At 36.8% G+C, this 27,613-nt stretch overlaps 1 protein-coding gene across 9 annotated transcripts in view; it reads right to left on the bottom strand.

Moving 5' to 3' along the window:
• Nucleotides 1-1,200: 1,200 nt before the first annotated feature.
• Rragb (Ras related GTP binding B) overlaps nt 1,201-27,613 on the bottom strand; it is a 41,631-nt gene continuing 15,218 nt past the window's right edge. For 4 of the 9 annotated variants that reach the window (XM_040281457.2, XM_005340803.5, XM_005340804.5 and 1 more), the window contains 5 exons: nt 19,304-19,399; nt 17,027-17,149; nt 14,464-14,555; nt 13,335-13,450; nt 10,039-10,569 (listed from right to left, as the gene is read on the bottom strand). In XM_040281457.2, coding sequence (XP_040137391.1) covers nt 10,472-10,569; nt 13,335-13,450; nt 14,464-14,555; nt 17,027-17,149; nt 19,304-19,399 — 525 coding nt within the window. In that variant the 3' untranslated portion in view covers nt 10,039-10,471. Of the gene's footprint in view, nt 4,893-7,292; nt 7,370-7,669; nt 7,793-10,038; nt 10,570-13,334; nt 13,451-14,238; nt 14,266-14,463; nt 14,556-17,026; nt 17,150-19,303; nt 19,400-27,613 lie in introns of those variants that run through there. The other 5 variants (XR_013431834.1, XR_013431832.1, XR_013431833.1 and 2 more) reach the window with 5 other exon arrangements.

Below are 27,613 nucleotides of genomic sequence, written 5' to 3'. Positions count from 1 at the left end.
TCCCAGGCCAACATCATTCTAAATGGAGAAAAATTGAAGGTGTTCCCTCTAAAATCTGGAACAAGAGAGGAATGCCCTAGCTCACCACTTCTATTCAACATAGTTCTTGAAACACTGGCCAGAGCAATTAGACGAAAGAAATAAAAGGAATAAGTATAGGAAAAGAAGAACTTAAACTAGTACTATTTGCTGATGATATATGATTCTATACATAGAAGACTCAAAAAACTCCACCAGAAAACTTCTAGAACTAGGAAATGAATTCAGCAAAGAGGCAGGACATAAAATCAACACCCATAAATCAAAGGCATTTCTGTATATCAGTGACAAATCCTCTGAAGGGGAAATGAGGAAATGTACCTCATTTACAATATCCTCAAAAAAAAAAAAAAAAGATACTTGGGAATCAACTTAACAAAAGAGGATCTATACAATGAAAACTACAGAATCCTAAAGAGAGAAATCAAAGAAGACCTTAGAAGATGGAAAGATCTACCTTGCTCTTGGATAGGCAGAATTAATATTATCAAAATGACCATATTACCAAAAGGACTATTCAGATTTAATGCAATTCTGATCAAAATCCCAATGGCATTCCTCATAGAAATAGAGAAAGCAATCATGAAATTCATCTAGAAAAATAAGAGACCCAGAATAGCTAAAGCAATTCTAAGCAGGAAGAGTAAAACAGGTGGTATCACTATACCAGACCTTAAACTAAACTACAGAGCAATTGTAACAAAAACAGCATGGTATTGGCACCAAAACAGACTGGTAGACCAATGGTACAGAATAGAGGAGTAGGGAGGGAGAGCATGGGAGGATTAGATTAATTCTAGATAGGGAAGAGGAGTGGGAGGGAAAGGGAGGGAGAAGGGGATTAGCATGGATGGTAGGAATGTGATAGTCATCATTATACAAAATACATGTACAAATATTTGAATTTGGGGCCAACATACCTTATATACAAACAGAGATATGAAAAATTGTGGTATATATGTGTATTAAAAATTATAATGCAAAAAAGAGTACACATATAATGGCATAAGTTGGTATGAACATATTTTATATACAGAGATATGAAAAATTGTGGTCTATATGTGTAATAAGGATTGTAATGCATTCCACTGTTGTCGTGCATTTAATAAATAAATAAATAAGTATTCATTATTTATTGCTGAATAAAAGTTACACTAAAACTTAAGGGCTTAAAACAATAAGTATTTATTATCTCACAGTTTCTATAGGTAAAGAAACTAATTATGGCTCAGATGAATGTCTCTGCCTTCAGGTGTCTTATAAGCTGGAAATCATGATGTTGGCTGGGGCTGTAGTTTCATTTGAAAGCTATGCTAAGAAAGGATCTGCTTCCAAGCTCACTCATGTGGTTGTTGGAAGGACTCGACAACTTTGTGAGGTCTCAGTTTCTTCCTAGCTGTTGACCAGAAGTCACCCTCAGTTCTTCAGTATAAACATGTGAGAAAGAGAACAAGGCAGAAGTCAGTTTTTGTATCTTAATCTCAGAAGTAACATCCTGTCATTTTTGCCAAATTGTATTTGTTAAAAGAAAGTTGCTAGAACCATTCTAGACTTGAGGGGAGGAGGCCATGCAAATGCTTAATAGGGCTAGAGTAAACATTGGTGGTTTATATAAATTCTGTGTGTATCATATATTGTACTTTTAGTTTTCATTTTTTTTCTATATACCAAAGATTATTTTATGTATTCAAATAATCATTCTGTTGTAACAATTTCAAGCTGATAATTTTATTTGATGATTGTGTTGAATCCTTTTAATATGTGGTTTGCCAAATATTCATAAATTATGATCAGCCTGAAAATTTTAATTTGTTATGAAGTTATTTTGGGGTTTCAGGATAAAGACTTTATTTTATCTCATCAAACTGGAGAGTATACCATCTTTTTCTATATTTTGAAATAATATAATATAAGATTAACTATAAGATTAATTATTTTTGATACAGATGGAAAAAGTCATCAGGGTCCATCTTTGATGTAGTGATAAAGGGATACCCTAGTAATATTTCCTATAATCTTACTTTGTTAATGATTTATAAATATTTTTAAGCTGTACGGTCCAATATATTATTTACTTGTCACAATGGCTATATCTACATTCAAATTTAATGACAAACAATTAGTTGCTTGGTTTCACTAGCCACATTTCAAGTGTTGCATATCCACGTGTTGAGTGACTACCATATTGAAGAGAACAGATATAGAACATTTCTATCATCACAGGAAATTCTATTGGACAGTGCAAATTAAACAAAGTTGGCTTGAAATCAGTAGAATTGGGTGTGAGTTCCAGCTACACTCTTCACTAGCTTTGTGACTTTGGATATATTACAACCTCACTGTCACTCATTGATCTTATCTATAAAATTGTACTACTACCTTCCCTATCCATCTCACAAGACTGTTGAGAACAAAAAATATATATTTGAAAATTATAAAATACATTTACAATGTTTTTAGGGAAGTTTGATTATTGTGAAAATTATTCCATTTTTTCATGCAAAATGGTGATAACATTACCTACTTCATAGGGCTGCTATGACATTTAAGTAAATTAGTATATGTAAGTAATATTTAGGTCCTGTGCCTGATACATATTAACAGATCTGTAAATATTAGCTGTGATTATTGTTGTAGGCATTCAGCATTACAGACATATATGGAGCTGAAAGTAGACTTAAGGAAACACTGCCCTTCACACTTTTACAGAAATGAGAATACATTTTTCCTTACAGGGGTCTAAAATTCCACAACTACAGCCATTTATTATAATACTTTGGCAAATCATTTCCTCCCTGCAATAGCTGGCTTTCAAATACTTTTTAAAATAACAGCCTAATTATTTTGTCTACCTGTACTCACTCTTAAGTTGTTCTCATCCAATGTTAAACTAAACTTGAATATCTAGGCTCAATCAATCCTTCCTGAATTCAAGATTAATACTGAGTATGCAGACACAATTGTATTCATAGGCATCTCAAGCTTACTGCGAGATACCAAAACTCCCAACTCTTTCTCAAGCTACGTTCTCCCTCAGCATCCTCAAGTCTCTGGCACCTCTATTAACCCAGTTGCTTAAGCCCAAAACCTTGGTGTTATCTGATTCTTTATACTCTTCAAAAAGAAAATATGATGGCTCTTAGAAACTTAGCCAGAAACCTACCCCTTCTCATAATCTCCACTGCTTCCAAATCATCATCATTTTTCACTTATTACCATAATAACCTCCTCACTGGTCATCCAACATTTACTCTTATCTACAAATACTCTATTCTTTGGCTTTGATCTTTTTCAAAAAGTAAGTCTGATCACATCATTCCACTGCTTAAAACTCTGTAGTGGTTTTCCCATCTTACTGGAAACTACATCAACATCTTTACAATTGGCTAAAGGGCCCCAGTCTTTCCTTTCCACTACTTCTTTACCTCATCACTCCACCTTACCTCTTATTTCTCTCACTACTTTTGGTTACAGTCTAGTTATGCTGGCTGACTTTGCTGTTGCTCCTCTAATATTTCAAAACTCTCCCAACTTAGAGCCTTGTAGTTGCTCTCTCTTCTACCTAGAAAATTTTCCCTGGATATATACATGGCTCCTTCTCTTATTTATTCCAGTATTTGTTCAAATTTGATCCTATAATGGAAGCTACCTCTGATCTCCTTAATAAAAGTTTCTGTGATGATTAATTTTATGTTTCAATGTGGTTGGGTCACAAGGTGCTCAGATATTTGTTCAAACATCATTTTAGGTGTGTCTGTGAGGGTGTTTATGGATGAGAATAATGTTTTAATTGGTAGACTGAGAAAAGCAGATAGCCTTCCCTAATGTGGGTGGGCCTCATCCAAACAGCTGAAGACACGCATAGAACAGAAAGGGTGACCTTGTTCATAAGAGGGAACTCCTCCCGCCTGACTGCTGTAAGCTAAAACGCCAGCATTTCCCTGCCTTCGGATGTGAAAAAAAAAAAATTACTGGCTCTTCTTGGGTCTTGAAGCTACCAACGTTTGGACTGGAACTTATACCATCAGTTTTCCTGCTTCTCAGGTCTTTAGACTCATATTGGAACACTACTAGCTCCTGTGGGTTCCCAGCTTCTCAACTGCAGACCTTGGGAATTCTTAGCCTCCAATCATGTGAGCCAAGTCCTTATAATAAATCTTTACACATTCATATCCTATTGACTTTCTTTCTCTGCAGAATCCTAGTACAGTTTCCTATTGATGCTCTAATAAATTACCAGAAATTTAATGGTTTAAAACAATCTTAATTTATTATCTTATAGTTCTAGAGGTTAAAGTCTGATGTGGATTTCACTAGATTAAAATGCAGGCATCAGCAGGCCTGTTTCCTTCCTGAGGCTGGAGAAGAGAATGGATATTTCCTTGCCTTTTTCATTTTCTAGTGACTATTCACATTTCTTGGCTTATGGCTTTCTGCCTCTATCTTCACAGCCATGAACAAGGAGTTGAACTTTTCTCACAGAGTTACTTTGACATTGACTCTCCAGTTCCCTGTCTATATTTAAAGGGCCCTTGTTTTATGCTGGGCTACTTGGATAATCCAGGATTATTTTCTTACTTTAGGAACAGCTTATTAGTAGCCTTAATTCCATTTGCAATCATAATTTCTCCTTGCTTCACAACATAACATGTTCATAGGTTCCAGGGATCAGAATGTGGATATATATGGGTGGCTAGCCTACCCCAACACCTTCTTCTATTGCTGTTTTAATTTTCTTTATATTACTTACCTCTTCTAATGTATAGTATGTTTACTTACTTGGCTTTTGTCTGTCTCCTCTTACTAGAATACAGGCTCCATGAGCTGTTTCATTCACTCCTATATCCTGGACTCTGAAAATAGTATCAGAAACACAACAGGAGTGGACAAAATATTTTTTTACTACATTAATGAGGCAAACAATTTCACTAGTGAGGCCTAAAGACTGGGAGGTCCTGATTACCTTCCTGCTTTTTAAGGAAGGTTAGGAATCTAAGTGGAAAATCATAAACTTGACTTTGTAATGCAATGTAATAGGATACCTGAAAAAGTAACACTTTCTCCCTGCTCTTTTTAAAGGGCTCTAGAGAAATAGCATCTATAATTCCTCACAATAGCCCAATTCAGGTGGAAAATCTGTGAATACTGAAAAACTGATTAAATTTGACCTAAATTCTTCAAGCTAAGATTTTTGTTTGTTTTATTTTGTTTTTCCTGATGACTTTGCTTTGCAATGCCTATTGTAGCAAAGTTCCTAATGCATGTGGCAGACCCCCAGTGAAAACAGGAGTTAAAATTTATTTGCAAGTTTGTTTCACTATTCATATAGTAGTTAACACTGAGATAGTCTCACAGTCAACTACCACACCTGAGTGCACCTCATATTCTCCACTGCATCCTAAGTAGGCTATGAAGTTCAGGAAGAGCATATAACTTCAGGTTAAGTGCACAAGCTCTAGAGTTAGATTACCTGAGTTCAAATCCCAGCTTCACCAGTATCGCATAACTATAAGGAAATTTCTTATCCTTTCTGGAGCCCAGTCTGCTCATTTGCAAAATGAGGTTCTTGTGTTGATTAAATGATATAATCCTCATAATGTACTTATAACCTGAGACTGAGTAAGAACTCTACTAAAGGAAACACTATTTTCATTTGGCAACCTGCCCAACTTTCTTGTTACTGTACTGAGTCATCAGATAAAGCTGGGTGACATTGGAAAAAGCTAAGTCGCTATACAAATCAGTATCCATATCCTCCTTATACTAGCAACAATTTTCATTTGCAACATATTACTTGTGAAATCAAACTTTCAAGTTATTGCTTTTGTTTAAAACAATGTTCCTCAATCTCAAATTTTTAGATCATTTTGAGAACCAATAATATAAAACAAAATTTTCTTGATATAATTATATACCTTCAACTTATCTGATGAACATGTTTTCTCACACCTACTCCCACATCTACATTTTCTTCTTTTCCCCTTAAAACAGTGATTTCCGAAGTATAGTCTTTGGATCAGTAGGATCAGCATCAACATCACTTAGGAACCTGACCTAATAGAAATGCCTGCCTCAGAACTACTAAGATCTAAGCCTCTTAGGGTAAGGGTATGGCACCTGTTTAAATAAAGCCCTCTCCAAGTGATTCTTATTACAGTTTTGAGAACCACTGCCCTGTACTACTCACGTGGCTAACATGGTCTATTAAAAAGAACCAGTTCATTGTGTCACTAATCATAATTTTGGTTTCTTGGCTCCATGTTTCTATGCACATGCCTTTACTACCTACCTACATTTACTTCAGTCTCTATGTGGTGTTGAACAGATTTATATCTTGAAATGTTTTGTCTTCAATGACAAAGAAAGTCAGCTGGCAATTGCAAAAATAAGTATTAAGTCAAACCATGATCTTATTTTCTAGCCTTTCATCCTAGCAATACATCCGCCAGTCGAAGTTATAAGTAGAATCTGAGCAAGGAGTGGTAAATATGGAAATGATATGTTTATGATTTTTCTATTCATCTAACTTAAAAAAAAAAAGACGTAAGTGGCTCCTTCTAAATCTCACCCTGGATACTAAAGATAATATGAACATGCCAAATCATGAATCATATTAGTCACAGAACAGAGCACTATTCATTTGCTGTTTTCATATTCTTAAATGCTAAGAGGTTAAAGAATCTAGAAAATCTACTTAAAACTCTCCTGCAGAATTTATGAACATAGCTATTGATAAAATTAGTCCCATGAGTTCTTTTAAGACTTGAGATTCTTAGACTATATAATGTAGGTTACCTGAAAAACATGTTCCTTGCTGCTCAGTGAAAACTCTAATTATCCTTCTATTGGAAATAATAAACTAAGGGAAAGGTGAGAGATTGGTAGTCATGAAGAAGTTTTCTTATGACATAACAGGAGAAATGAGTCTACTGTGCTATAGATTCCCTGTGTATGTGTGTACATGTGTGTGTGTGTGTGTGTGTGTGTGTGTGTGTGTGTGTGAGAGAGAGAGAGAGAGAGAGAGAGAGAGAGAGATAGTTTTGTTATCTCATTAATGGAAACTGAATTGGTTAGGGCTTTAAGTAAATGTAGTCAGTGTTCTCACACTCCATTTCTTGCAGTCCACAGTACTTCATTTTTTCTTTAGGGGACTAAAGTTAAATGAAACTCTGTATTAGCTTTTCATTATTGTAACTAAAAGATCCAATCAGTAAAATTATAGAGGAGGAAAAGTTTATTTGGGCGGGGCTCACAGTTTCAGAGGTCTCAGGCCACAGACAGCAGGCTCTATTCCTCAGGGCTCAAAGTGAGGCAGACTCATGGTGGAAGACTGTGGCACAAGGAAGCAGCTCACATGATTTTCAGAAAGCAGAGACTCCACTCACCAGATACAAATATATACCCCAGAGCCACGCCCCTAATGCCCCACCTCCTCCAGCCATACCCTAGCTTCCAATCCCCACTCAATTAATCCCATCAGGTGATCAATTCACTGACTGGATTAAGTCTTTTGTGGCCCTGTCATTTATTCTCTGAATCTTCTTGCAAGGTCTCACATATAAGCTTTTGGGTGATACCTCACATCCAAACTATAACATTCTATCTCCGGCCCCCAAAAGTTCACACTTACCTGACAATGTAAGATATATTTAATCCATTCCCAAGAGCCCCCATAGTCAACAGTTCCGAGATTGCTCAAAGTTCAAGTCCAAAATCTTCTCTGAGGCTCAGGGCAATCTCACATTGTAAGCTCCTGTAAAATTCAAAGCAATTTACAAATATCCAATATATAATGATACAGAGTAAACATTTCCATTCAGCAAAATAGGGGCATTAGAAAGAAGGGATAAGACCAAAGTGAGACTGAAATTCAGCTGGGCAAATAAATTCTAGTGTTCTGTGTCTGGCATCTAGAGTACATCTTAATGTCCTCTCTAAAGTACTTGGGTATCTCTGCCCCTGTGGCTTTATTAGTTGCAGCCCAAGTAGCCTTTCTGTTGGCTTAACTTCACTCAATTCCTGCAGCCTTCCTTAGAGGGAATTCCATAGCACTGGCATTTCTTAAACTTCGGGGTCTCCACTGCAGTTTTGGTTTTCTCCTCACATCTCCATGTATCACCCTCTCAGAGGTTGCCTGCACGAACTCTGACCCTCCTATACTTTGCTTGGCCTCCCAGGCCTTCTTTGAAATCTTGGTGGAAGCCTCCATGAACCCCTAACTCCAGCTTCCTGCATTCCTGCAGAACCAGCACCATGTGTTTTTGATGCCAAAGTCTGCTGCCATCTCAAGCCACAGCCAAGCCTTCTGGGACCCTTGGCCAGAAGCCTCTGAGGGCCTGAGTAGTTGAGAATGTTGAAGAAACTTCCTAGGTTCCCTTGCTCAAGAAGGTTACTCCTTTGGGCTCAAGAGAATTTTCACTTTTACTCCCTTGAGCCTGAGGTGGGTGTGATCTTGCCAGTTCCTGAGGTGCCCTCAAGCCATCTTTCTTCTAGTCTCTGGAAAAAGTCTTTAGCATTTCTTTAGAGGTAGTAATGTCTTTAACAACTGCAAATTCCTTAGCCACAGTTTTACTCCTGCCTTTCCAGTCCAAGTTTTAAAATATTTCTGCTCCTCTTTCTTCTCCTGAATATCACAATTAATTTGACTAAAAGGTGTCAGCAATATCCATGCCATGGCCCGAATGCTAAGCTATCTAGAAATTTCTCTGCCAGATTAAGAAATCCATCACTTTTAAGTCAGCCTCAAAAAAAAAAAAAAGTCTCAGGACACAGGCAAAATACAGACAACTTCTCAGCCAGAACATAACATGAATGGCCTCTAGTCCAATTAACTTTTCCTATAGATCCTCTTGAGCACTGTTTTCACTGTCCACAGTCCTACTGGCATTTTGATTTTCTGAGCTCCCACCAGAATTTGCCATTTAGCTCTGCTTACAACAACCTAAAGCATTTTCAGCTAGCACTGCTAAAAATCTCAAAATTTCTCTCAACAATTCCAAAAGCTCAAAAATCTTTGAACCACAGTCAGGTTAGTCACAGCAACAACACCACTTCTTGGTATCAATTTCTGTATTAGTCAGCTTTTTTGCCACTCTGACTAAAAGACCCAACCAGCACAATTATAGAGCAGGATAAGTTCATTTGGGAGCTAACAGTTTCATAGGTTTCAGTCCATAGAGAGCAGGCTCCATTCCTTGGGGCTCAAGGTGAGGTAGGACATCATGGTGGAAGAGTATAGTGGAGAGAAGCAGCTCACATGATGATCAAAAAGCAGAGAGAAAGAGAGACTCCACTCTACAGATACAAAATACATACACCAAAGCCATGCCCTTCATGCCCAACCTCCTCCAGCCATACCCCAGCCTTCAGTTACCACTCAATCCCATCAGGTGATTAATTCACTGATTGGGTTAAGGCTCTCATAACCCAATCATTTCTTCTCTGAATCTTGCATTGTCTCACATATGAGCTTTTGGGGGACACCTCACATCCAAACCATAACAAACTCCCATCTTATAAAAGGTTTTATAAAGTTTGACTATAGAATAATGAAGTTAAATCCCAAGAGGGGCTATGGAATATATAAAATTAACCACTGCTGGACCTTGAAGAAAGATTTCATGTCCTAAATCCTCATCTATTTCCCCTCCACTTATTATTTATTCCTTCTTGAGTTGTATTCCGCAACAGACTTTCAATCCAGATACTATGGACTCAGATTACTAACATCTTCCCCAACTGTTGTTAGTCCACATAATCTTGACAAATTTTCTTTCAAAATTGCTTTCACATAATTCTCCTGCTCAATTGTCCACAATGGTTTCCTAGTTCCGAATGCATTTAGATATTGTATATCTAAACTCTTCTGTCTAGCTTTAAGGCTAAAATTTGGCTCCATTCTTCCATCCATCATTGTCACCTTCACTAGGATAAGTATGAAATTCCTTTGCTCTTAGGATAGAGGTAAAGAAACAAGGGAAAAAAAACCAGACACTGAAATCCCTAACAGCAAAAGTTTATTTACAGTTGAAGTTAAGGAATATTTTAATGCATGCTGAGGAAAACAGTAATATTTCAAACTTATAGGTTACCATCTAATACGGAATACAAGAGGATGCTGGGAAAGGCTTTGGCATACACAACTATTGGAACCAGGTTATAGGACACTTAAACACTATTAGAACCAGGTTATCAGAACACTTACATATATACTACTTTTATGTCACACCAACTTCATAGACAGTTCACCTAACTCCTCACTGGCTATTTGAGTAAATAGCATTCAAGATTAAACATTAAGACTGGGGAATAGAGAAGGAATACAGAAGTGGTACACATTACAACATTTCGGGGCCTACACATATTAATACAACATTAAGATTAATTAATAAACAGTGTTTTAATTTTTGTGTGAAATAGTATTCAGCAATGTTTAGCGCATGAGAAGACACTGCTTTGGTCCGTCCACTCTTTCCAGCTTTTCAAAATGTTTCCTGGCATTGCGGATGTTGATCAGAGTAGCTGCAGAAGCTGAGGGTAGGAGTGGGGAGATACACAACAGAATAAATATGGGGAGCCAAAGGAGTGTTTAACTAGTAAACACTAGTAAAAACAAAACAGACAAAAGAGAGCCAAATCCTTCAATGTATGTCACAGAGAACATATAGTAAAAGGAACTTCCAAGTTATCAAGGTTTAATTTTTCTGAAGATTGGCTCATATTCTAAACACAAAATTTCTAAAATTTTGGTTTGGGACTAAAGAATAAAACCCATTATTTTATGTTTTAATATTAGCTTAATGTAGGAAAAGCCAGTAGGTAATAGATAATTTAAATTTCTAGAAATATTACAGAAAGCTTTATCTCAATGTTTGAAATAGATAAGGCTATTACACTTCCCTTCATGCCCATAACAGAAAGATGGGAATGTAACACATAGTAATATACAATGACATAAAATTGTCCAGCATTTGAAAGTTTAGAGGTTATGTGGACCATCCTTTGAAAAATTTATAACATAACTCTAAAGTCTCTAAAGAAAGAAATTTAAGAAGACCTTAGAATGTGGAAGGACTTCCCATGTTCTTGGATAGGCAGAATATTGTCAAAATGGCCATACTACTGAAAGAACTATACAGATTCAATTCCCATCAAAATTTCAATGATATTCTTTATGGAAATAGAAAAAGCAGTCATGAAATTCTTTTGGAAAAATAAGAAGCCCAGAATAGCCAAAGCAACTCTTAGCGAGAAAAGCAAATTAGGAGGCATCATAATACCCGACCTAAAATTATTCTATAGAGATATAGTAACAAAAACAATATGGTATTCGTACCAAAACAGACATGAAGACCATAATGGAACAGAATAGAAGATGCAGAAACAAATCCCCCCAAATTCAATTACCTCATACCAGACAAAGGCACCAAAAACATACATTGGAGAAACAATAGCCTATTCAACAAATGGTGCTGGGAAAACTGGAAATTCATACATAGTAGAATAAAATTTAACCCCTATCTCTCACCCTGTACAAAACTCACCTCAAAATGGATCAAGAACCTAGACCAGAGACCCTGCACATAATAGAAAAAATAAAGGCCCAACACTCCAACTTATCAACTCAGGAACTGACTTCTTTAACAAGACTCGTAAAGCACAGAAGTAAAATCAATAATCTAAACGGGATGGCATCAAACAAAAAGCTTCTTTATAACAAAGAAAACAAATGAGAGCCTACAGAATGGGAGAAACTCTTTGACCCTGTACCTCAGTTAGAACATTAATTTCCTGGATATATAAACAACTCAAAAAAACTTAACATAAAAAAAACCCAATCAGTAAATGGGCAAAGGAACCAAACAGACACTTTACAGAAGAAATACGGATGGTCAACAAATATATGAAAAATGTGCAACATCACTAGTAATTAGAGAAATGCAAATTAAAACTACACTGAGATTTCATCTCATTCCAGTCAGAATGGCAACTATCAAGAATACAAGTAAAAATAAATGTTGCTGAGGATATGGATGAACATTGCTGGTAAGACTGAAAATTTGTGCAACCACTCTGGAAGGCAATATGGAGATTCCTCAGAAAACTTGGAATGAAACCACCATTTGACCCATTCCTCATTACATATTCAAAGAATTTAAAATCAGCATACTACATTGATACAGCCACATCACTATTTATAGCAGCTCAATTCACAATAGCTAAGCTACAGAGCCAGCCTTGTTGCCCTATAACAGATGAATGAATAAAGAAGATGTAGTATATATACATAATGGAATATTACTCGGCCATAAAGAAGAATTGCTTTATGACATTTGCCAAAAACTGGATGGATCTGGAGACTCTCATGCTAAATTCAATTAGCCAGTCCCACAAAGCTAAAGGTTGAATGTTTTCTCTGGTATGTGGAAGCTAACCCACAATAATGGGGGGAAGTGAAGGGAAGAAAAGAATTTCAGTAGATTAGACAATGAAGAATGGAGGGAAGGGAGGAGGGATAGAAAAAGGAAAGGAATGAATCTGACATAATTTTCCCATGTACATATATGAAAATAACACAGTGAATATCACTATCATGTACATCAGTAAGAATGGGATCCTAACTAGAATAAGATATATTCCATGCTTATATAATTATGTCAAAATGGATTCTGCTATCATGTATAACTAAAAAGAACCAATAAACAAATAAAATCTATACATATGAAGCATAAATCATGGATTTCAGTTCTCTTTAAAATTCCTTGATTTAGTAACCTGTTTTCTGAAGTTCCCATGAAGAAAAACACAATACCCTAGAGGCAAAATAGTTTTTCAGCTTCAAAATGTGTCTACCACTGTTACTTGTTTTTTTTTTTTTCAGTGTGTTAAAATATACATGACATGAAATTTACAATGTTAACCATTTTTTTTTGGCAGGGGTACCAGGGACTGAATTTAGGCACTCAACCCCTGAGCCACATCCAGCCCTCTTTTGTACTTTATTTAGATACAGGGTCTCACTGAATTGCTTAGCACCTTGCTTTTGCTGAGGCTGGTTTTGAACTCAGGATCCTGCCTCAACCTCCCGAGCCACTGGGATTTCAGGTATGTGCCAACATATCAGCCACATTAACCATTTTAAGTGTATGGTTGAATGCAATTAAGTACTTTCATATTGTTGTATGACCAACCCCACTGTAAAATAATTTTAAAATATCTTGTACAATAATACCTCTAGGGCAATTGTTTAGAGAATATGTAGATTTGAAATGATGTAATCTTAAGTTTAAACTTACGAATGGATGGATCAGACATCACAACCATCACATAAGTGTTAGATGTAAAGATGTCAATGAAAGCAGCAAAGTTAGAGTTTCTGACTTCCATACTCTGGAAAGAGGCAGCCAGCTTGCTACAGAAGAAAGGAATAAAATAATAACAATATAAGAAGTTTTTATCTTTTAGGTTAAAAATTTTTATAGTATTAATATACCTTAATTTATCCCTTGAGAGTTTATAAGGAAAGTCTAAAATTGAATTTAACATGTTTCAGAGTGACTGGAATGAAAATTAGGCTAGGACTTCATATTGACTGAGAAATGAAAATAGGTTTAGACCTAGATCTATGTTGAAAAATCATGTTACAAATGACTTCTTTAATATTTAAGAAGCATCCTTATTTGGAATTTCCCTATCTTGGCAATTAATACTTATATCTGTTTGATGTTACATTTATATTCAAGAAATTACCCCATTTCTTTGAAAACAAACAAGGCAACTATATTTGCTTGTTATTTGCTATTTCTTCTTCAAAATGTTAGCGTAAACACTCTAGAAAGTCTCAAAGTATAATAAGATGTAAAGTGGGCAAATTGATCCCCACTCTCCAAGCACCAAGTTTTTATCAGGTAAGAATTTGATTTTTAAATCTTTACTTATTTATGATATTTAGCCATTCATTTTCCCTCTATTTGTAATACCCAAGACTCAAATCTTATTCAATCAAACCAGATACATCATAATTTGACATTTCTAAACTCTCTTCTGTTATCATTTCTGAATCAGTATCTATTTTACTTACTATTGTTTTATAGTCAATTCTGTTATTTAGTACGGCAAATTCTTTCTTTCTTTTCAAAACTCTCTTGGATATTCTCAGTTTATTTCTTCCCAAATAATACTAAACACGTTGAAAGGGTATTTTGCTTGAATATTTCTCAGATGCTTCTGGATTAGTTGAGTTTGCATGAAAGGACAAGGATCTGTATTTTAGTCAACTGTAGGCTCCCTTAGAGTTCAATTTTCTTTTTGATTAAAGCAACCATTGTGAACATAGAAGTTTAGTCAACAACTATAGTTATTTGTATTTCTCAAAAATGATAATTTTCCCAGAAATTAATGTATCATTCCTATAAGATCTCTTACCTGCAGCTCAGCTTGAATTGCTTAATAATGTTGCTGATTTTCTCAAATCTATGAGCATCACGCTGCTCTTTACATTGATAATGAGAAATCACCTGTGAAAATGAACATTGTTCTTTGAATCCATGCAAAATATTCATATAACCCTCTGCTGCTACTTGAAGTAGACATCTGTTAGTTTCTTGACCACCTGGTTTACCATCTTCTCCTGTCTGTATCATATCTTTGTTAAGATTGCATGTGATTTCAATATCCATCCAGATAGTCTATTCAGTATTGTTTGGTTATAACTTTATTAGATCATTTAAGTATTCTACATATAGTCTTTGACTTATCATGGTTCAATTTTTGACTTTATAATGGTGTTAAAGCGATAAGAATTCAGTAGAAACAATATCTCAAATTTTCTCATACTAAGGATATGTGATACTGACAAACTCTTGTGAGGCTGGGCAGCAGCAGAGAGCCATAACTCGCAGTTAACCATGAGATACATTATAAGGGTAAACAACAGATACTTTTCAGTGTTACTTGTGTTGCTAGGCTATGATGTTTGGTACGTTAGGTACATTAAATGCATTTTCAACTTATGGTGGGTTTATCAGGACACAAACCCATCCCAAGTCAAGGAGTATCTGTATTTTGGTTTACTGATATTCATTCTCAATTTTTAATTTAATTTTTAATTATCAGCATTTAATCATTAAATATTCACCTTATTTCAATGTTTCACAGGATGATTTTTTATTTTAAAAACATACAAAACAAGGAAAATAAATACATAACAACTCTTGAGGTTTAATTACTATATTTAAATTTAATGAAGTCTATAATCAAGTAGCTTTGGGAATTATATTTTAAAAGCTTAACTAGATAATTCTAACCATTGAGAACTATTTTTAAATGAATCTATTCAGGATAAACACCAACACCAGCTGAAAATACTTTTCCTAACACTTTGAGATTTTAGTAAATCATACAAGTATCCTACAGGCCAAATGCAAAGTTTATAATAGGAAGCAAAACTGAGTCAATTGCCAAAATAAAATTCTCAGGGAAATACCCTGAGGTAACATGAAACTTTCAACATTTAATTTGTATATAAAGAGCAGGACAGATGCACATTGCTTGACTTACTCCCCTCAGTAAAAATGGTCAATTACATTTAAACTTTTTTTTTAACTGTTAATGGACCTTTATTTGTTTATATGTGGTGACGAGAACCGAACCCAGTGCCTCATACATGCTAAGCAAGTGCTCTAGCACTGAGCCACATCCCCAGCCCAAACACATTTAAACTTGGTCATCAAGAGAAACAAAAGCTACCTATTACTGTCAGTGAATAATAGAGAGCTTACTAACATTATCTTCTAAGACCTTGTGTAGTAGATATAGCATGCTAATACTGCTGAAGCAGAGTCCTGTTGTGCCATGCACACTGAGACAGATGGAATAGTTTACTTGCTTGTTGCCATTCACACTAGCAGGAAAAAAAACTGGTTCGGAGAAGTAATTTCAGGCACATAACACATGCCACTGGACTGAGGCAGAAAGTCACTCTAGTTACAACTCTTTGCCTCAGCTATATCAGCTAACAGGAAGAATGGCTCCACAGTGCTGCTATGGCTATAAGTAATATTTCTACAAAGGAAAAGAGGAATTGTACTTTATATTTTCTGCCCTCAGTTGACACAGCAGCAAAGGGAACCAACATTTAATAGTTCACCTATGTCAAAGCTTGTGATAGATGCTTAATGTTACTATGCCCCATTTTAATGAACATGATAAACCTATGATACAGATAGTATTATCTCCATTTTAAAAAAGGGGAAACAAGCTCAGAGAGATTAAGAAATGTCTAAAATTACCAAGCAGTGGTAGAACTCAGAAACAAATTATTTACTGGGAGCTGCTCTTAAGAGTTACATTTCCTAAGCTAGTTAACAATTACTTTTTTATGCAGTGTGTTGGGACATCATTTTCTATCATTGGTATTTAAACATTTTATTTATAAAGATAATACTAGCTTTTGCATCCTCTATTCAGAGCTATTAAAAAAAACAGTAGGGTCTAATATAGTTGCTAAGTTCAATATATACAAAAAGTAACAGTACCAACATGCATCTTTTCCCCTTTAATTCTCCATCTGCTCTTAGCTATATCACTGAGTTGACCCTTACTTCTCTTCCAGTTTTCACCTTAGCCTTTTGGAGAAAAGGGAGGGAAGAGAGTTATCTCAAAAGGACAATACAATAAATTTCATAATAAAATTCAAGAGAAAATAGGAATACTTCATCACAAATAAATAGTTATTAGCAGAAATAATCTAAACCCTCTAATAGGGTATACCTACAAAAACCTATGGTTTACTAGTTACAAAGGAGCTAAACACCAAAGGACTTCTTTCAGAATCACTTGTCAACAATATTACTTTATAAATAGGGCTGAGTATGCTGAAGTAATGAGACAAGAGAAAAAGGTTCTTCCTAAAAGGGAAACATGCTATTCTCTGTTCCTGAATAGAAGGTACTGTGTGAAATATATCCTCAGAACAAAAAGTTCTTACCAGAAAAGTAGCTCTCTCAAACAGAAGTACTTCATCAGCCTCAATAATTTCAGCAAAATTCCTTAAGTTCATTTCCAGCTGCTGAACATTGGGAATCAGTTGATAAACAATGCTGGACCAAGCCTAACAGAACAGAAGCATAATGTAATATTACTAACAGTTAGCCAGTCCCAGACCTTTGAAAAGAGTAAATAAACTATAAACCATCACATATAAACAGCAAAACATGATGACAATTGAATCCCAAACAAATACTGACATTAAATATAACACAAATGAAATGAGAAAATGAAGCTATATTTGATTTTTATCCTTGAATTGAATAGTTTTAAGTTCAAACACTTTTTTGAAATGCTGGAGAAACTTCTTTCCATTGATAATTAAAATTAAACAGGTGATTTAATGCCATTATGTTGCCTTAGGAAAAAAAAGTAGCAAAATATGACCTACTGTGTTAAAAAGCTTCTAATCTAGACCTTAGACAAATATTTAAATCCAACAGTGCAAATTTCTTTAAAGAACCTAATAATGCTATATAAAACATATATCCAAGAATCAATTTTGTGAAAATATCAGAGCCACATGGACAAATGGCTCCTCCCCTCAGTGGTGTAATATACCATTACAAGAGAACCAGAGGTATTATCATTCCCAAAGGTTGTTGTCATGTGTAAAATTATTGATCCAACAGAATTTCAAAAGGTCCGTTGTGTTTGCCTAAAACTGACTTCATCCAGGAGTATGACTAATATAAGCAGTTGAAATTATCCACACCCTCCCTCTAGTCTCTTAAGGCCCTTTTATTTGTATTTCCATTATAATACTTCCTTTACTTTCACTCCAATTTGTCTGGTTAGGTGTATTTTCTTCTTCTCTCCCCTACTAGACGGCAGGAATCTGATCTTAGTCATCTGGGTATGCAACAGCATCAAGTAGATAGGCAATGAGCGCTTGTTGAATAAAACTTAATATAAAAATTTAAGTCAGTTCTATGCAACATTGATGTAAGAGATAGTAGTGCCATGTCTCTGATCCATTTAGTTTTATTACTTAGGCATAGGGATTCAGGTTCCAAATTCCCAGGTCGGTGTTAATGTCACTGCTGAATTTACCTTGGAGAAGGCACCAAAGCTAACCACAGCAGAGACATTGTCACTCACAGCAGTGTTGTGATTAGCCAATTGTCTTTGGTCGTGTTATGTATTGCCATCCTTCACACCGCAGTTGGTTCTTATCAGTGCGTCATGTCCATCCTTATTCACGGTTACCTGTTCTATGGGAATAAGGCTTTGAGAGAAATTCGGCCCATATTAATCTAGAACAGTACTTCCTAGACAGGTATCTCAAAATGATGTTATTAGAGTGAGGCTGGGTCAACATAATATTGGGGAAAAAAGTGAATTAGTTTAAAAAAATGGCTATTTTTAAAGTCCAATGGCTTTTCTCCTTGGCAAGTCAGGTTTCTGTGCTTCTGGTTGTAGACACTTGTCAGATGCAGTTGATACTGAGGCTCTAGCTATCAATGACAGAGAAGGATCCTTTGCCACTCAGAGTCAGACTTGTCAATGGATACCAGAAGCAGTCTGAAGGAAAGGTCTGACCACAGGAGGATCCAAAAGGAGATAGTCCTTAAATCACTCAGTAGAAAAAAGGGAGGAAGCAGGAGCCTATGTGCCAATAGGTAATTTCAGCTTCATCCGTACAGAATTATTGTTATAATCTCTATAATTACTTCAAGCAGTGTGGTATCCATTCCATCAAGGGGAACAATCCTGGTTGAAAGAATGTTGGTCTCCAATCTGGCATGAAAGTTGAAGCTACTATACTCTAGGAATAATATGTCTCATCCTAAGATTCCCTTCTCCAGTCTCTCCACTAAGTATTTTTCTTCTACTACTACCCAAACTTAGGTAAACTAGTTTATATCATATAGAGGTACCTGTATACAAGATACAACTCCAGTTAGAATTGAGACCATGACAGTTCAAAATATATGATGGCCAGTGAGTAAAGTTTCTGCTTTCACAAAGTCAGTATCAAATTAATCATACCCAAACTGGCTAATTCAATATGATTTGGTAACAATGTCGACCCAATGTAGGATTAAAACCAAAATCTGTTAAGTTTGGTATTCTTCAATTTGTTGCAGATTATTTCATTTTTTAGTACAACAAATCAAGATGGCTATGAAATTGTTTAAAATATTTCAATTTTGTTAATATTCTTCTAGCTCTTTTTCATGCTCTTAAAATGAGAGAACCCAGGAAACATACACACCTTATAGAGAGTTTCATCCCAGATAGATGTTCGGAAACAAGAACATTCCAACGGGCGAGACAAACGCCTCAGATCTTCTTCTCGCTCTTTAAAAATCTGAATTAAACAGTCCAACATACTGATCAGCATATAACAGTTCTCCTCTTTGATTGCAAAATCTAAGATGTAATTATTTCAACATGTTTTAATCAAAAGCTTTTGTTCCTTAAGAGGAATTTGGAATATGTACCTTATTTCACAAACTAGAATGGCAGAAATTATCTCAGGACAAGTGTAAAAGTGCTACTGGTTACTAGAATTATTTAGACTTATACTGTGTGTGCTCTATACACATTGAGAGCACTGTATTAGAAAATAAAATTTTTATATAGAGGAATCTTAAAAAATATCTAACACTCCAAATCATTAAATCTGGGCATTTCAAGAGTTATACCCATATCAAGATTTTGTAAATCAAAATATTTAACCTTTTGATATACATTTCTCTCAAATGTCTATTCATATATATTATTTACATATGTATGCACTGTATGTATTTCAACATATAGATATAACCCCCCCACACAAACATCTACCAATCTTGGATATATTTCTATGTATATATGCCCATATGTACATTGGAAAAAATTGTTATACCATTTTCCCATGAGTGGATGAATTGGGAGCAAGTGTATGATGGTTAATTTTTGTGTCAATGTGACTAGGCTGCAGTACCCAGGTATTTGGTCAAATGTCAGTCCAGATGTTGTTGTGATGATATTTTTTAAGAGGTTAAGTTTTAAATAAGTTGACTTTGAGTAAAGCAAATTGCCCTCCATAATGTAAAAGAAAAAGTTTCACTACTGAGAAAAATAGAGCTCTACCTACAGAATGCCTTCAACAATCTTAAGTACAACATCAACTTTTCCAAGGACAGTCTCTAAAATCGAGTGAGCTAACTCCTTAAAATAAATCACTCTTCTTTCTTCCCTTTACTCAAATATCTCTACTTCCATAACCCTTCCCACCAACACACATTCTATTGGTCCTGTAATTCCAGAGAACCAAAATTCAGATTTTAGCACTGATAGGTTCTAGAAGAGAATTTTAAGGATGAGTCTTCTCAATTGGTTTTTGAGGTTTCTGGAATCATTTCTTTAATATGATTAGAGTTAAAGGTGTTAATAACTCTATTTCCAGTAGTAAAGATACCAGTGAATAGTTCACAGTGATATATAAAATACTACCACTGAATACTTCTAATCAAATATGTACAAGGGTGACCATGTATATAATTTTGAATATTTTTTGTCAAAACAATGAGTGTGTAATGAGATTGGCTGACTTATACTAATTGTGCTGGACCAAATAGAGAAAGAAAAAAAAAAACGAGCTCAGAAATTTCAATCCCCAGTTTAAGTACCATATAAATAACCCCAAATTATCTATATTCACCCTAGAAGAAACCCATACCCTCTATAGATGCAGAACTGAGATTGCTGAAAACTAAACTTGGAATCTCATCCTGTGAGTGGATAAATCACAATGCATATTTAATTCCCAATTAATCAGGGTATCTTCTGTTAGAGTGCTGACTGAAAGAATGGGATTCTAGAAATTGGAATAAGAGTCATATGGGAAGATCTTAATGAAGACTAGGACACTGAACTCCTAACTTCTCATGAGTCTCTGCAAATAGAAGCAGCCACTACATTGAGATTTAAAATTAACCCTACTTTGCCTCAGGGGAAGGTAATGATATCCCCTGAGGTAGCTGTCTTACAACAGACCTGATTTACCATCACCATCTCTCTTAGGTTTCTAATGGTTTGGTTGCTTGGCTGAAATATGAACCCCAAATGGCCTATGCTATGTGAAGCTGAAATACCTGACCTGCATTAGTATATAAGGGAAGGTATCCAAAGGCTTAGGGAGACTGGAATGTTCAAATGGATTTGTCATTTAAGACCTACTTACCAGTCTTGGTAAGTGCCAGAAGAGACCTTTCACTATGACTGTGAGAAATAAATTTGTGAGAGGAGCCCAGCTTCCTTCCCTGCTCTGATCACTCTTCTCTGTAGGCCAGACCTGACAGTGGGAACTGCTGCTACTGAATTCGGGAACCTAAATGCAATGGTGGCAGTTGGATCCTAAAGTGGTAGGAGCAAGGTGGAGACACTCACCAAATGCAAGGTAGGCCTAATCTGACAGAGTAGGTCTCTGACTGAGACCTATAGTGTTTGCTAGTTGATCATGGTGGTACTTAGAAGTGAAATAGATGGGATATCGACTAAATTCCCACTTCTTCTATATAAGTAGAAGAGTCTAAGTCAAGTGGTCCAAAATCTAACTTGAACCATAAGAACAGAATCAGGACCCCTCAATAGACTTGTATTAGTTTACAGACCTAGAGCATCTTGAATAAAAAGAAGGGTGGGTCCAGGTAAGGAAGGACCCCACTATACTGCCCAAAGTTTATACTATTATTTTTCCTCCCTGCCTCCTCCAAATGAACCTAAGACCTTTTACAAGGGTAACTGTGCTTTGGGGAAAAGGAAATGATCCAACCTTTGGGGGACGACTGAGCACTGGCTCTGAAATTCCAGGAGACACAAAATATTACTATAGTCCACTAGTCAAGAGTAGGAAAGTCAGTAGTTGTAGTGGTCAACTTGATAGGATTAAGAGATGATGAGGATTAAGGAGTTTATGGGTATGTCAGAGAATGACTGACATGTGAGAGAGCCAACCAAAACGGAGACCCTCCCTAAGCATGGGCAGCACCAACCAATAGGATGATGGCTTGGATGAAATAAAAGTTGGAAGAACAAGGAAGCAGCAGCAGATGCAAGCTCAATTCTTCTGGAACGGGTTTTTGACTGCTGCTGTGATCATCTGAGGATATGGGACTCTAGCTTCTTCACTCTTCCAAAGTGGACTCTGCCAGTGATTCTCCAGAAGCCTTCAGTCTTAGACTAGGATTACACTATTGATCCCTCCTATTCTAGGCTTTGGCCTCTTGGACTGTGCAGCTACTGGTTCTTCCAGCTCTCCAGCCTGCAGATGGCCACTGTGGACTATCCAGCTTCTGGTCACATAAGCCAACCTAATAAATCCCTTTTTATAATCATACTACCTGGTTCTTCATGCCAGTAGCATATGCTTGACTCAAAGATCAAGCCATTCATGCCTAAGTACATGTGGCTGGTATAGCAATTCTGTACAGCATTGCTTTGGACCAAGGAACTCACTTCACAGCCAAAGAAGTAAGGCAATGGGCTCATGCTCATGGGATTCACTGGTCTTACCATAATCCTCACCATCCTGAAGCAGCTGGTTTCAAAGAATGAAGGAACGGACTCTTGAAGTTGTAGTTACAGCACCAGTTAGGTGGTAATACATTGCAGGCTAGGGCAAGGTTCTTCAGAACCTTCAGAACACTCTGAATCAGCATCCATTATATGTTACTATCTCTCCTATTGCTAGAATTCACAGGTCCAGGAATCAAGGGGTGAGACAGGAATGGTACTACTCATTCATCATTACTCCTAATAACCCACAAGGAAAGCTTTTGCTTCTTCCCTGCAACCTTATGTTGTATAGGCTTAGAAGTCTTACTTTCAGGAGAAATGATTCTGCCTGGAGATACAACAATGATTTCATTAAACTGGAAGTTAAGACTTCACCATGGACACTTGGGCTCCTCATGCCTCTGAGTCAACAGACTATGAAAGGAGTTATGGTACTGGTGGGGATGATTGATCCAGATTATCAAGGGGACATTGGACTGTTACTCCACAATGGAGATAAGGAAGCATACTCCTGGAGTACAGGAGATCCCTTAGGGTGTCTCTTGGTATTGCTCTGTCCCCTTATTAAAATCAATGGGAAACTACAACAACCCAATCCAGACAAGATGACAAATGTCTTAGACCCTTTAGGAATGAAGGTGTGGGTCACTCCTCTAGGTAAAGAACCATGACCACTGAGGTAGTTGTTGAAGGTAGAGGAAATACAGAATGGGTAGTAGAAGAATGTAGTCATAAATACCAACTATGGCCACATGACCAGTTACAGAAATGAGGATTGTAATTGCCATTGATAATTCTTCCCTATTCCACTAAGAATATGTTTGGGCATACTTAACAAATGCATTAAGAGGAAATAATTGTTACTCTCCTGTTATTCATTCTGTAAAGTAATACTGATTGACTTAACATTAGTAGTGTTTTTGTTTATTCTTCTATTCTGGGGAAAGAACTAGTATATTCGGTTGTAGGAAGGATAGTTATGTTAGGTGGAATTATAACCTTGTTGTATTTATTTGGAGATTAAGTGTGATGTAAAGAGTCATATTTGGATATCAAGTTGACAAGGGGGCGGATATTTGGATTAAGAGATGCTGAAGATTAAGGGATTTATGGGTGTGTCAGTGAGGATGGGTCTAGGAAGGATTGACATGTGGTATAACCAACTGAAATGGAGACCGTCCCTAAATGTGGGCAGCACCAACCAATAGGATGATGGCTTGGATGGAATAAAAGTTGGAAGAACAAGGAAGCAGCAGCAGATGCAAGCTCAATTCTTCTGAAACGGGTTTTTGACTGCTGCTATGAACATCTGAGGATATAGGACTCTATTTTCTTCACTCTTCCAAAGTGGACTCTGTCAGTAATTGTTCTGGGGCTCAGCCTGTGGACTGTGTAGCTACTGGTTCTTCCAGCTCTCCAGCCTGCAGATGGCCATTGTGGACTATCCAGCTTCTGGTGGCATAAGATAACCTAATAAATCCTTTTTTATAATTATACTTCCTGTTGATTCTGTTCCTATAGAGAATGCTAATACAGTGGTCAATAAAGTTTTAGTTCAGGTTTGTCTCACAGTGGGCCCATGGTTCCTCAAACCACACTGTGGTTATATCCCAATTCCAGAGTACATATTTGGAACAGACATACTCAGCAACTGACTGAATCTCCACATTGGTTCCATTATCTGTGGGGTGATGACTAATATGGCAGGAAAAGTCAAGTGAAAACCACTAGAACTGCTTTTTCCTAGGAAAATAATAAACTAAAAGCAATATTGATTTACAGTAGAAGGGGTAGAGAGAGAAAAGGGGAGGGGAGGGGAGGGGAGGGGGGATAGTAGAGAATAGGACTGACAGCAGAATACATCAGACACTAGAAAAGCAATATGTCAATCAATGGAAGGGTAACTGATGTGATACAGCAATCTGTGTACGGGGTAAAGTTGGGAGTTCATAACCCACTTGAATCAAACTGTGAAAGATGATGTATTAAGAACTGTGTAATGTTTTGAACGACCAACAATAAAAAAAAAAAAAAGCAATATTGAATTCCTGAAGGGACTGTGGAAATTATTGCCACCATAAAAGATTTAAAAGATACAAGGTTACCAATTCCCACCACATCCCAACTCATTTTGCCTCTTCAGGCTCTACAGAAGGCAGCTAGCTCTTGGACATGGATTTCCATAAGCTTACTTAGGAGGTGATTATAATTTCAACTGTTGTAAAAGATGTGGCCCAATTCCTTGAGCAAACTCACACATCCCCTGGTACCTATATGCAACTATTTTTCTGACAAATGCCTTTTTCTCCAGACTTGCCCATAAAATCCACCAGAAGCAATTTGCTTTTAGGTAGCAAGGCCAGCAAAACACCTTCACTGACTTACTGAGGAAGATATCAACTCTCTAGTCCTATGTTATAATTTAATTTATAGGGCTCTTGGTCACCTTTTCCTTTTACAGGATACTACACTGGTCCATCACATTAATAACATTATGCTGATCAAACCCAGTGAGCAAGAAGTAGTTACATCAGACTTATTGGAAAGACATCTGAATGTCAGAAGGCTGAAAAGCAGTGTGACAAAAATTCAGGAGTATACTACCTTTTTTAAAAAAAATGTTTAGTTGTAGATGGACAACACTATACCTTTATTTTATTTATGTATTTTTATGTGGTACATAGGATTGAACCCAGTGCCTCACACATGCTAGGCAAGTGCTCTACCACTGAGCCACAACCCAAGTCTGTTACCTTTACTTTTTAAGGACAAAAGAGAAATGTACATCATCTAATAGGCCTATGTAGATTGTGAAGGCAAAATATTACTCTAGATGCATTACTCCAGCTTATTTACTGAGTGACCCAAATAAGCTGCTACTTTTGAATGGGGCCCAGCACCAATGAGGGCTCTGCGACAGGTCCAGCTGTGCAAGCTGCTCTTAGACCATATTGTCCAACAAATTCAACAATGCTTTAAGTGTAAGGAGCACATAGGGAAGCTGTTTGGAGACTTTTATAGGCCACTACTGGTGAACTGCAATGCGCGTATTTAGGGTACTGAAACAAAGCCCTACTATTCTCCACAGATAATTACTTTCCTTTCAAGAAACAGCTCTTGGCCAATTACTAAGCCATAGTACATACAAACTGAACATGTCCCACAGGCTACCAAGTTACCATGGGACTGTGCTGTTCATCACAAACTGGTTGTTATTTAATCTACCAAACCATAAAGTCAGACATGTATAGCAGTTCTCCATCACCAAGTTAAAGTCATATATTTGTGAGACTGGGCCCATGAAAGTCTTGAGGGCATAAGTAAGTTACATTTTAAGAAGTGTTCCAAATACCTGCAGTCCTCCTTTGCTGCTACATTGCCTTTTCTTACAGCCCGCACCTAAGACTTCATGGAGCATTCCCTATAATCAGTTGACTGAGGAAGAGAAGACTAGGGCCTGGTCTATAGATGGTTCTGAATGATACATGGGCATCACCTAGAAGTGAACAGCTGTAGCTCTGTAGCCCATTTCTGGGACATCCCTAAAAGAAAGTGTTGAAGGTGAAATCCTCCCATTGGAAAGAACCTTGAGCAACTGGTTGTTCACTCTGCTTGGAAGGAGAAATGGCCAGATATACAGCTATGACTCATGAGCTGTAGCCATTGGTTTGCTGGATGGTCAGGGACTTAGAAGGAACATATCTGGAAAAATGGAAGAGGTATATAGATAAATCTCTTCCAATAGACAAAAAAAAATTGTGAAGATATCTGTGTCTCAGGTGAATGCCCACCAAAGGGTAACCTCAATAAAAGAGGATTTTAATATTCAAGTGGATAGGATGACCTGTTCTGTGGATACCAGTCTGTATCTTTATCCACCTCAATGGGTTCAGGAAAATAAATGGACATGGTGAAAGGGTTAAAAGTAATATGTGGGCTAGGCAACATAGACTTTCACTCACCCAGGCTGTCCTGGCTGTGGCCACTGATGGGTGCCCAATCTGCCATCAGCAGAGACCAACACTGAATCCAAAATACATACCAGTCCTCCAGGTGAACAGGCAATTATATGATGATGACTTGATTATAATGGTCTGCTTCCATCATGCAAGGGGCAGCATTCTACACTTATTGGAATAGACACTTAATTCTGGGTATTGATTCACCTTCCATTTATACAGTACTTCTACCAAAACTACCATCTGTAAATTTAGAATGCTTCATCCACTATCATGGTATGGCGCATGATATTGCTTCTAATCAAGGAACTTCCTCCACAGCAAATAAAATAAAGCAATGGGCCCAGACTTTATTGTTCTTATCATGTTCCCAACCATCCTAATGCAGCTGGCTTGACAGAATGATAGAGTGGGCTTTTGAAAGCTCAGTTAGGTGGCAAAAATTTATAGGGCTGGGACAAGGCTGTCTGGGAGGCTATATGCTCTCATTCAGCATCCAATGTTTGCTGTTTTTTCTACCACAGTGAGGATTCATGGCTCCAGGATTCAAAGAGTGGTAATGGGAGTGGCACCACTTATTATCACCCTTAGTAATGCACTAGCCATTACTAAGGGTAAAGGACAAAGTTTTTGTTTCTTGTCTCTATGACTTTATACTCTGCTGGCCTGAAGGTCTCAGTTCCAAAGGCAGGAATGAGTATGCCAGGAAATATAACAATAATTAAACTGAACTAGAGATTAAAACTGCCACCAGCTACTTTGGGGTCCTCATGCCTCTAAATGAATTGGCAAAAAAGGGAGTTCCTGTGCTCTCTGGGGTGACTGATACTAACTATCATGGGGAAACTGGACTATATTTCACGATGGAGTTTGGGAAAAGTGTGTCAAAAATAAAAGAGATCCCTCAGGGTATCTATTAACAATATCATACCCTGTGGAAAACCACAACTACCCAATTCAGGCAGGTCTACTAATGGCCTAGACCATTAGGTCTACTAATGGTTTTAGGGTCATCCTACCAGTAAAGAAATACAACCAGCTGAGGTGCAAAGGCAATCCAG

This window comes from Ictidomys tridecemlineatus, chromosome X, assembly GCF_052094955.1.
Source record: "Ictidomys tridecemlineatus isolate mIctTri1 chromosome X, mIctTri1.hap1, whole genome shotgun sequence".
Taxonomy (NCBI): Eukaryota; Metazoa; Chordata; class Mammalia; order Rodentia; family Sciuridae; genus Ictidomys; species Ictidomys tridecemlineatus.
This window is presented reverse-complemented; position numbering and strand designations above follow the sequence as displayed.